General features: G+C 37.6%; 1 protein-coding gene and 1 pseudogene across 1 annotated transcript in view; both read right to left on the bottom strand.

Moving 5' to 3' along the window:
* LOC116673676 (coagulation factor XIII A chain-like) overlaps nucleotides 1–3,132 on the bottom strand; it is a gene marked incomplete in the record, with an annotated part of 36,089 nt that extends 32,957 nt beyond the window's left edge. The window contains 3 exon segments of the mRNA XM_032505892.1: nucleotides 1,964–2,040; nucleotides 3,055–3,084; nucleotides 3,087–3,132. Of these exon segments, the coding sequence (XP_032361783.1) occupies nucleotides 1,964–2,040; nucleotides 3,055–3,084; nucleotides 3,087–3,132 (153 nt within the window).
* Nucleotides 3,133–5,705: 2,573 nt separating this feature from the next.
* LOC116673702 (gastrula zinc finger protein XlCGF8.2DB-like) overlaps nucleotides 5,706–12,233 on the bottom strand; it is a 325,201-nt pseudogene continuing 318,673 nt past the window's right edge.

The following is a 12,233-nucleotide window of genomic DNA, read 5'->3' as shown; positions in this document are numbered from 1 at the left end:
GCGGCACTTCAGGTCAATTTGTACACAAGCGACAAGACTTTTGTCAGGGACTGTAGACGTAGAGCAGCCAAGATAATCAATTGATCATTTGAGGACTCCATCTTGGGCTTAGGGAAACCCTTTTTTTCTTCTTTTTTTTTTTTTTACCATTTTGTAACATTTAATAGACATGACAATTATAATCCATTAACCCTCAAGTTGTCCTCGGGTCAAACTTGACCCATTTTCATTTCAGAAATATGGGTTTTGTTCAACCACATTGCCTAAAAATAACACTTAAAAATAGTAAAATGCTTTCAAAACAGTATCCTGACAAAACTTTGACACATACCACTGATAACCCATCAACATACGTTCCTCTTATGGTAACTATCGGTCAAAAATAATTTAAAAATTCAGCTTTTTCTAACTCTGAAATAAGGTATGATTTCATATAAATGGAGGTTTATAGACCATGAAAAAGTAAACAAAAAACTAGAGGTAATAAGATAGCATGAAGTATATGTAACACAGAACTGGGGGATAATTTATACTATATAAACAGACAAAGCAGAGCGGGGGTGGTGCATGGTCGACGGAAGGACAACACAAAAGTTAACCCTCTGTTGGCCTCGGTTCAAAATTGACCCGTTTTCAAAAAGATTCTATATCAGAAATTTGGGTTTCTTTCCAACAAATTCTCAAAAAAGTAACGTTGATGGTTCCATACATTGCTCTTTACAAGTGAAAGAAATTATCACCCACTACTGTCATTGAATTTGGGTGTTTTATTCAATTTTATAGCAGTTGAAAAAGAAGATGATTTAAGGTCCCAATGACATGCTGACATCCCAAAATTTTTTGGGAAACTGAGATTTTCTCAGGCTGTGCCATCTCTGTGTCTGTAGCTTTAAATGCTAATGAAGAGGAGAGAGGCGGGGCAAGGTGGAGGGTGGGGGTTTGGCCTTGACCAGCTGCCATGTTTTGCTTGTTTCAAGCCATGATGTCTCCCTTTCTCATGGGTGGGCCAAATTCTCTAGCGGGCAAAGCAGAGAAAGGGGAGGTAACCTTGTCCCCATATGATGTCATAAGGGGAAGATTACCTTTCCTTTCTCTGATTCCAGGTCGGCCCATCCGAGCTTTTATTTTCTCAAAGACATAGCAGAATACCATTTCTAGCCACTGGGATACCATAGGCAGGCTGGGGGTACTCAAATTAATTAATGTTAAAAAAAACTCATAAAGGGAATTCTTTATGCCATGGGACTTTTAAAGAATGTTGAGAAAATCCAAAAACGTCAAAAAAAAATTTAAAAGCACAAAAAATCAGATAAAGTAACCAAAAATTTGAAAAAAACAAAAGTGTTGTGAAAATGCAACAAAAAATTTAGAAAACTTGACAAAAACATCAGGAAAGCGACAAAGTTTTGAAAAAAAATATTTATTTATTTTTTGAATTTTGACCCAGGTAAAAAAAAAGGTTGCATGGTCGAATACAACACGAGGGTTAACGATAGATGTGGGGAACAACCCACGTGTAGCGACACGCGGTTGCATTGTTGCATTTTCTATTAACGCACACAAACAATACCAAAATGAAAAAGCCTTCTTCTTCCCTAGGGAGTTGGGTTGGGAACCGGAGGGTCGCCGGTTCAAATCCCGGTACAGACTGAAACACAGAGGTGGACTGGTAGCTGAAGAGATGCCAGTCCACCTCCTGGGCACTGCCAAGGGGCCCTTGAGCAAGGCAATGGACCTCCCCCCCCCACCCCCGAATGGCTCAGGGTGCCTGTACAGCAGCATGTGTGTGTATTTCAGGCCTGTGTGTATTGACAACAGAGTGTAAATTGTAATTTCTCCATAGGGGATCAATAAAGAGTATAAATTATTAAATAAAGGCTCTTTTAACTTTTTGCAAGTAGAGTGCCTTGGGCCTTTTCTTCTTGTTGAATTTGTAATGTGTTTGTTGTCAGTGGTGCATTACCTTCTCCGTGTAGCGCCCCTTGTGGTTGAACTTCGTCTTTGATAGAGACATGATGGCCGGAGGTTTCACTGAAGTCACTGCACAGAGAAACACATATTTAATGCAGAAACATAAATATGATACTTTGAATGTTGAAATGTACTGATGCATGGTGAATTGGGTAAAAATCGACATGAATGTGTCAAGATTGTGGGCGCCTGGGTATATCAGTACAGTTCATACATAGAGGTTTACGCCTTATAATGCGTGTTGTTCCCCTCTCTCCCCCATTTCATGTCTTAAGCCTATTAAATAAAGGTCTAAAATGCCCCAAACAAATCCTAAAAATAAAACTGACTTGACTTTTTTCTGTTTTTTTTTATTTATTTAATTTTTTAGAAAACAAATAAATGATTAATTTGTCAGTCATTTGTTACTCGTTAAAGCAAACGTAAGGGATTGTATTGTGGCCATTATATTGTGAATCAAATCCCTATTATATAATAGCAAATTATAATTATATATTATTAATATGTACGTGTGTCACTTTAACGGATAAAGGTGGAGCTCATTTAAAATTTATTGATGGGTAGTGTCATCTAAAAAAAATAACAAACATCAAAAGCATAAAAAGAAGCATTAAAACTCTTTTCTTTGCACAGTTTATATGAATAAAGGAATAGTTTCAGTCATTTGTCTGCAGCTCATACTGTTAAGGAAAATCCTGAGTAAAAAGTATCATAAACTAAGGGGAATATTCGGGATTGTAAGGTAAATACAAACGGTCAAATGTGGACAAAATATTCCACACACTGAATTCAATAGCTATATTTTCATATCTTGTACATTCTGTTTAAAAAACATGAGAGAAAAACTTCAAGTATCCTTTTGACAATACGAGTACTTTTACTTTTGATAATTTAAGTACATGTAGCTGATAATACACCTTTTACAATGGACATGCAAATTCACAGTCTATATTTGTAAGTCTTTTGATATTTCCATGTTTTAAAAAATATACAGGAGAAATGTTAATGTTAACATGTTAATCTTTTCATCTCCAGATAAAATTGCACTAACAATATTTGTAAGTGTGTGTGTGAGAGTCTCACCACTCAGATGAAGGAGAGAAGTGGGTCTGTTGAGTCTCTGATGATCAGATCAGATGATGATGAGATTGACTTCAGCATCAGTTTATATACACACACTACTTCCCCTAGTCACACACACACACACACCACACACACACACACACACACACACACACACACACACACACACACACACACACACACACTGATACTTTTCACATTAAGTTCATCATTAATACTATTCTAACAACAGAAAATGGTATTATTTACTAAGAATAAATCACTTTGATGTTACTTTAGTATTTTTACACTTTTCCCAATGCTTTTCTGATGCTGAGTGAGATTTTTTAAAGCTTAGGACGCTTTTTTCAAGATTTTTTTGTGGCTTTCTGCGCTTTAAAAAAGAAAAGAAAAAGCTTTTTAAAGTGCGGCACATTTACATGAGTGGATACGAAAAGTTATGCACAACAACTGAAATAATATCCTACGAAATGACGGCAACCGCCGACCGGTGCAAATTATTATTTTATTATTTATTCCCAATTTCAAATGATTTTTTTTAACTTTGTCAACATCTGTTTCATCTAAAAATATACCTGTGTACTTTTACTGCAGTAACCTTTCAGGAGTATTTTTAGACTGTGGTATATCTTTTTCTTCAGTGAAGGATCTGAGTACTTCTTCTTATTGGGGATAAACTTTGATTTTGGTTGGTTCAGCTGAACATCTTAAATGAGCTCAGAGTGTTAATGGAGTCTGGTCTCTAAACTCTGACTGCTGCTTCAACACGATGACAAAAACACGTTAGGGAAAAACCAATATTCAACTAAAAGGAAACGTGTTTTTCTGCATCTGATTTCTGGACATTCTGTGTTTTCCATCACGCAGAAAACAAGGGATTTAAGTTCTGTACTTGTGTTTGATGTTGAGACGCGGCATTTTCAATTATTGCGCAACTTTCTGCATTTCAGATTAAAATATTGCCTTACTTCGTGACATTTAATCTGTTTTTTGATCCAAAGCATCACCACATATATATCATGTTAAAATGTTAAGGACCCATCATGCTCTCCTCCGGTTAGAGGTTTAGTTAAAAAGATGAACTGAGATGTTGGAAAGCTGTTTCCTCTGCAGGAACTTCCTCTGACCTCAACCGCTGGGCGCTCAGGTCATCCTGACACATTGCTGCTGATTGGTCAGGGGACTGCATGTTCCACTTCCTGTTTGCTGACTGGCATCTGTGACCTCAGCAACAAAAGGGATTAAGAAAGTATGACATGAAGAGAAGCTGACAGACAAGATTTGGTGTCTTTTTAATTTGGGTTTCAAACCGGCAACAGTAAGATTTTAAAGCCCATAGAATATATCTGGTGTGAGGCACCACAGGGAAGATGGTAGAATTAAAAAACAGGAAAAAAGGTGTAATAAAAATCGATACATGAACTGTTTGAAAAGGTATGAAAAGTTACATCTATATCCAACATGGGCAATGCATCTTGGGAGACAAAGTTCTGTTTTTTTCTAAATTGTTCTAATGTATGTATAACATGAAATAACGTGGCTAATTCATTGTTAATGAACTGTTTTAAAAGTTGGCATATGAACTATAAAAAAAGAATGCAATGCAAAAATACCCTAAATGGGCAACGTATCTCAGGAGATACAGAGTCTAACTTTGAAATTAAATTTATATTTTTGAAAACACACATGAACTTGTCATTTTTGTCTAGATACATCAGAAAATAGCAATGAATCATCTTTCCATTAAATTTATTTCTGCTTGCCCCTTTAAAATCGCTAGCTTGCTATGCTAACGCTAATCACTAACCGCTAATGTTACAATGCTGACTTGCACTGCAGTCCAGCATTTGTCTCCATGCATGTCTACAGTTTTAACCATTAGCAGATATCAATATCAATACAGATATCAATATCAATCCATGCTTTATATATACTGTCCTGTATCACAGAGGGACGCAGGAGGACACACAGCAGCTAATCCACTTTATACTATATATACTCTCCTGTATCACACATTTGTATATTTTTAAGGGCAGATACAATGAAAAAGGGGAGTTCATATGTATCTGACTGCTTAAATTTGTTGATGAAAACCATGTGCAGTAACATAACAATAGGCGACACATCACAATATCAAATTGTGAGATGAGTCCTGATATTGACCCTTTAACACACACATATAACGCCCTCTACAGGATTCCATGAAAAAGTTAATATTAACCAACTTTCCTTTCTGATCAATCCATGTGGATTGCATTTACATAACAGGTCATACAGCTGACCCTGTAATCCAAAGTGACTTCCAATTCAGTGCTTCAACTGTAAGTGGAATTTTCTTTTACATCCAAGGTGGTCAGAAAACTTAATAGATTGCTTTCAAAAGAAACACTAACAGATGAGTTATTATTGGACATATTAACAATGATGTTGACAATGGAGAGAGTTAGAGAGACTGTACATATTGTCAGGGGCCTGCTCATAATAGAGCGTTGAAATTAAATGATGTCATAATAAAAGTTTAATCTGGAAAAGGTGAGGCCAGATCATTAATAGGAAAGGCAGCGGAAGTGGGACACACAATATCAACGGGAGACACTACGACAGCGTACAGAAATCCATAAAAGGAGCTAGACTTCACACGGGAAGTGCAGAAAAGAGGAAGTGGTTTATTCAGAATTAAGATTGGGACACACAGGATTAAAATCAACCATGGATTTGATCGCAAAGTGCAGTTAAATGTCAGCCCTCAACTGTAAAGGTTGCCCTTGGCAACAGTTTCGTGGCCTCTGGTTGCCCCTTTTGGCAACCACCTGTGCATCAGATTTATATATCATACATAAAAACTAATTTTCAACTTACAAACTGGAAAATCTTATTTCAAAAGAAGTCAATATTTGATTTGGTTATTTCCGTGAAGTTTGAACACTACGTTTGCAGTAATAGTTAAATGAATAGCTAAAACCAAAATGAACATACCAAAAATTAGCAAAAGTTGAAAGATTTAGGATTTCTTGTCACCGGAGAGGTAGGCAACATTTCCGTGTGTTCAAAGTTTCATAGACATGTATTTTCTAGAGCATTTATTACCAAAATTAATAAGCAAAAGTAAAATACACAATATGTAACTCAACTAAAATATCTAGCTAAAGGATGTGTATATGTGGTTATGGTTGTACAGATCAATACAAGATGGCCGAGCTGTGACTCTGACTTGAGTCTCTTCACGGCGTCTATGTCCGAGTCAAATCAAAGGCTGTAAGGCGAGAGGTTTGCAAACTATTAAAGTGTGTATGTCTGGATTTTAAAGTCAATCTGTGTAAATTAAGGTACCAGGTTAGGAAAGGGGAGGTGCAAGCGTGTCTCTGTAAAGCCTAACTTATCAATTTAGCCGTTTGGCTACTCAATAACTTGATTACAACAAAACAATATAGGTCTAGATGGCAGTAAATAAAATCAATACGTGGACATTAACAGAGCCCGACCGATATTATTGTATAATGTACTGTATTTATATAATGCTTTCTAGTCTTAACAACTACTCAAAGCGCTTTTACATCATACAGGAACCATTCACACACTGTGGCCGAGGCTGCCATACAAATAAACACTCACACACACATTTACACACCAATGGCACAGCATTGGGGGCAGTGTTCAGTGTTTTGCCCAAGGAAACTTTGACATGGGACTACAGAGCCAGGGATTGAACCACAAACCTTCCAATTGGCAGGTAACCACTCTACCACTGAGCCACAGTCGGCCTCGTTCGATCATTATTGGCCGATATTAGGCATTTCCGGATATATCGTATCGGTATTAATAATGGCAAATTATAAAAAATGAATTTAATTTTTTTTCATTCATTAGAATCATCCATAATGACAAATAAATGATTCTGATAAATGAATATCTAAAAAATAAAAAAAACGGACGGTCAACCTAGTTATGAGCGTTGCCGTTGCATAGTCTGTCCACCAGAGGCCGCTCTCCAACCTCCCTGTTGCCAACACTGATTTTTTTGTTATTGTGTTAACAATTGTATTGTTCTTGTGTTTTTGTTCAAATGACTTTAAGTTTTGCATCTTAAGCTTGTATTTTCATACATTTTATTTATCAGAACATTTTAATATTCTGTTACAATACAAAATTATTATTTTAGTGAGAACTCATAAATAACTACAAATAAATACTGTCAGGGAAATCTGTTTTGTAACACATTTCCTAGATCTAAAAAAAAAAAGAAATTATATATATATATATATATATATATATATATATATATATATATATATATATATATATATATTTTTTTTCTTCGGCATATCGTTTTTTTTAAACAACCAAATGTTCGTATTGGTCTTAAAAATCCTGTTTCGGTCGGGCTCTATTAACAGATGTAAAACAGCTTTGCTTAGCCGCTGTTGCTATGCTACTGCTAGCCCAGTTGGTTCCATTACCACAGAAAGAAACCATCTGTTAGCTGGCGGTTCCATCATGGTGGGAAAGCGAGGCTGGGAGAATAGTGGTTCTGAGGTCAAACGATGCAGTCTCTGTTGTGGAGCATCTCAATCCTTATTCAGGTTAGCTGGTAGACTTTGTCCATGTTGGTGAGGCCAACTGGTTAACTCTAAGCATCTGCTGAGGAAGAGTTTCTGTGTCGGGCTACTTTCAGTAGGCCATGCTTTAGCTGACAGATGATCTGGGCCCCTGCTAAGAGATGCAATAATGTTTATTCTCCTTCTGGAGTAGAGAAAAAAAAAACAAGAATAATAGTAGTTTTTAGCTATAGTAGCTTTTATAGGGTTGGTGTTGTCACAGCACTTCACTTAAGGGAGACTGATTTGGGTCCTTGTGACAGCAGCCATTATGGAGAGGGCTGGGGTTGCATGGATTGGCTGTTTGTTTCATTTCCCAACAAGTCCAGTTTAAGTTGCAAAAATGAATGAGGTAATCTTTGGAGTTCCATGGATATCAACAGTTACATTAACTTCGTAGTCCAATACGATTTATTTTAGACTTATCAAAGTTCAATTTAAGACAATTTAAAGACTACAATAATACTTATTAGAATTTAGACTTTTAAAAAGGACCTACTGAGTATTACATCTCATATAACATTTATAAACTTTATTCCTTTATATAGTGTTTAAACTGGACTCAGGTTCTATGCTCTCCTTCCAAACTAGAGCTCAACTTCACACAGCTAAATGGTTTCTCTTATGTGGGTTCTCATGTGTTGCTGTAAATGTCCCCTCTCTGTAAAATCTTTCTTACAGACAGTACAGCTAAATGGTCTCTCTCCTGTGTGGGTTCTCATGTGTTTCTGTAAACTTCCACTAACTGTAAACGATTTCTTACAGACGGAACAGCTAAATGGTCGCTCTCCAGTGTGGACCCTCATGTGTATCCGTAAACTTCCACTCACTCTAAAAGACTTCTTACAGACAGAGCAGCTAAATGGTTTTTCTCCTGTGTGGATTCTCATGTGTGCCTGTAAATGTCCACTCTCTGTAAAAGCCTTCTCACAGAATGAGCAGGTAAACGGCTTCTCTCCTGTGTGGATTCTCATGTGTGCCTGTAAATTGCCACTCACTGTAAAAGCTTTATTACATATTGAGCAGCTAAATGGTTTTTCTCCTGTGTGGATTCTCATGTGTGCCTGTAAATATTCGCTCAGTGTAAAAGCTTTCTTACAGATCGAGCAGCTAAATGGTTTCTCTACTGTGTGGGTTTTCATGTGTTTCTGTAAATGTCCCCTCTGTTTAAAAGCTTTCTTACAGACTGAGCAGCTAAACGGCCTCTTGACTGTATGAGATCTCATGTGTTGCTTCAGATGTCCACTGGTACCAAATCTTTTCTCATGGTCTTTCTCACCAGTAGTACATCTTGAATCACTGACATGGACTTTACTATTCATAGAGTTCAAACCTGACCAAGGTACTCTGGTCTCTTTCCAATCAGCACTGTCATTAGTCTCAGGTTCAGAAGAGTCTCCAGTCTCATCATCAGTATCTGGTTGTAAATGTGCATCTGGAACTGGTTTTGTTGCTGGTTCTGATCCTCCACAGTCCTTCTCTTCCTCATCCTCATTCTTCACATGGACAGGAGTGAATGGGAACTTGGTGATATCAGCCTCCTCCAGCCCTTGAATCTGCTCTCCGTCCTGATTGATCTGGAGTTCCTCCTGCTCCTCTTTAATGTGTGGGGGGTTCCTGTCCTCCAGGTCGAGACTGGAGCTCCACTCCTGCTGATCTTCTTCACCAACAATCACTTTCTGGACATCTGAAGGTAAAGCTGAAACAAAAACAGCCATTAATGTAAATCTTAATACTTTGCAATTTGATACATTCACTCTGAAAAAGGTTCATCTGCTTTACCCCAAGTCCCCAAAATCTGAGCGTGAGGCATCACACTTCCCATCGACAACTGACAGTGAGTGTTTAGGTAGAAAATGTCTGCCCTAGAGTCTAGTAGCGGGTACACATCCTTAGTAGGCCAAGTGTCTTTGGTGTTATCCAGAATGTGTTGCTACTCTTCTACCATGCCGTAGTTGAGAGCATCTCAGCCTGATTTGGCAACCTCAATATACAGCTGAAAGCCCAGATTATATATTATGAAAAACTAACTTTTGCAGTGGTTGCATACACTTGACAGTATACCAGTTCCCAAACTGAAAACAAGACAACCCAGTCAGTTTACAGAGATTTCATTATCTATATCTGATCAACCACCATAATTATCTGTCTCTGATATAGTTACATCCTATGGTATATGATTTCTAATTAAACTAAGTTTTATAAACAGCCTGATCCCCAATAGACACTCCCCTTAAACTGAAATGTTTTGTCAGAAAAGATAATGTTTGCACTGGAAATAGGGGTGGGAATCACCAGACGTCTCCTGGTACGATGTCACAATTTATACATATTGCAATATTCTGCGATATACTGCAATTTATAACCTTTTCCCCACAAGTTCTAATTTTTCCAAATTTCAAATGAGGTCCCCAAAAGGAAACTTTGTCAACATCTGTTTCATCTTAAAAGAAACATTTCTCTGTTCATCTCACTTAAATTTTATTGCTGCAAAATGGGATTGTCAAGCAGACAAACTGACCAACACAAAAAATAAAGGTCAATACTTGGAGTTTGTGTATCGATCCAGTATTGCCACTGAAAATATCGCGATACTACGTTTTATTGATTTTTCCCCCACCCCTAATTGGAAATATTAACTATTTACAGTTAAGATATATAGAAATAGCCTAAATTTCATAGTTCATAGAGTTCATTATATTTCTACTAATTCTTTTGCCGATCCTGTTAACTGTTAACAATGGGAATTAGGGTTAAATGTAAATGGACTGTTTTTAAACAGCGATTTTCTAGTCTTAACGCCTAATCAAAGTGCTTTTAAATAGTATAGGAACCATTCACGCACTGTGGCCGAGGCTGCCGTACTAAGAGCCACCTACTAATCGGACTCGCACACATTTACAAGATCAAACTGCCAACCTTCCGATTGGAAGGCGACGGCTCTACCACTGAACCACAGGACCTGATTTAGGAAAAAGTAATTACAGATGAAGAGTCGCTAAGATAACTTAAGATAGGAAAAGAGTATAGAGCTCAACAGTCCCGCCCACAGCCGGTTCCGGAAGTAAAAATAGGACAATTTGACAACTGGAGTATAAGCCATAAAATCATACTTGTTGATGGTAGACTTAAAACCAGCTACGACATGACATATGCTCATATAGATGCCAAAAGTTCATGGGGCACCAACCTTGTTTTGAGATAAATATATTTTTACGGAAAGCCTGTTCACTCCCTATTAAGCCCCATTGTACCGAATGTGGTTGTAGTTCCACCAGAGTTCCACTGGGGGTGATTGCGGTCCAGTACAAAACGAATGAGAGTCTATGGAGCTAGACGGCTAAATGGGTCTTTCGCCTGATTGTCGTTGAGAAACCTCAGATTTGATTGGAGTTTTTGCAAGTTCAACATGGATCACAGGTCAAAAGTTGAATGAACGAGTACTTATGTCCTTTTGATTTCCTACAGGTTGAGTCGTTGTTGCCCATACACGCTAGCATTCTGCTAATGAGCGCTTATTGGTCAGTGAAGGACTGATTACGACCGGAAATCCCACTTGATGGCATCCGAAGCAAAGCCAGAAAATGTCCCTTTGAGGTTTTTTTTAACATTAATATGCATTCCCCCTGCCCGGATAGAAATGGTGATAGGTTTAAACAGAGCCCTGGGCAACCTGATTTGCCTTTAAGAAAATGAAAGCTCAGAATATCTGGAATCTTGCCCCTTATGAGGTCATAAGGGACCCATGAGAGAGACATCATGGCTTTGAAATTAGCTAAGTGGTAGTTGGTCACGGCCACACCCCAGTCTCCTTTTTCGAATGCCACATTCAAATTACTAGAAAAAAAGATATCCTTAGAAAAGTGGATTTTAAGGGGTATACGTAGCTCCAGAGTCCCATTCATTCTGTACTGGCCTGGGAGCGCCCCCAGTGGAACTGTGGTGGAACTGCAACCAGTTCAGTAGCCGGAAATGTCAAGAGAGTTGAACTTCTTGCCTTATTAGAAATTCTTTGACGGTAGTTAACGTCAAGAAACAAACAGAACAGAATGAAACACTTTGTTGTTGTAAAAACAAGAAAGTATTTCAAAACAGCATTGTCAAATATCTCATTTTAACCAGAAACAGGTTTTCAGTGCTAGGGTTTTCTCATGGGGGCAGCCATTTTCAGTTGTGGGTTTAAACATGATGATGACAAGCAACAAATAAAGCAAGCGTCTCCTCTCTAAGCGTAGCTCCTATGGCGCCATTTTAACGCTACGAAGCACTCACCCACCGTTAGCATCCAATTGACTCCCATTAATTTTTATGTAAATTTGGCAGTGAATAACTTTACATCTGAAGCATTTAAAGACTGTAATTGTCCGTTGTTTATTTCTAAAGAAACATGACAAAGTATAAAAGGCTCCATTACCTGACTTATATGACTTATATCAGCTGTTTAGGTTTAATTACTAATGTTAACCAGCATGTTAATTAGCAATAATTAGACTATGTTAACTAGCATGTTAGTCAGCCGTAGTTAGCCTGTGCCTATGTTAATGTTAACTAGCATGTTAGTCAGCAGTAATTAGCCTGTGCCTA

Source organism: Etheostoma spectabile, chromosome 24 (assembly GCF_008692095.1).
Source record: "Etheostoma spectabile isolate EspeVRDwgs_2016 chromosome 24, UIUC_Espe_1.0, whole genome shotgun sequence".
Classification (NCBI taxonomy): Eukaryota; Metazoa; Chordata; class Actinopteri; order Perciformes; family Percidae; genus Etheostoma; species Etheostoma spectabile.
The sequence above is the reverse complement of the archived record's forward strand: the minus strand, read 5'-3'. Positions and strand labels throughout refer to the sequence as shown.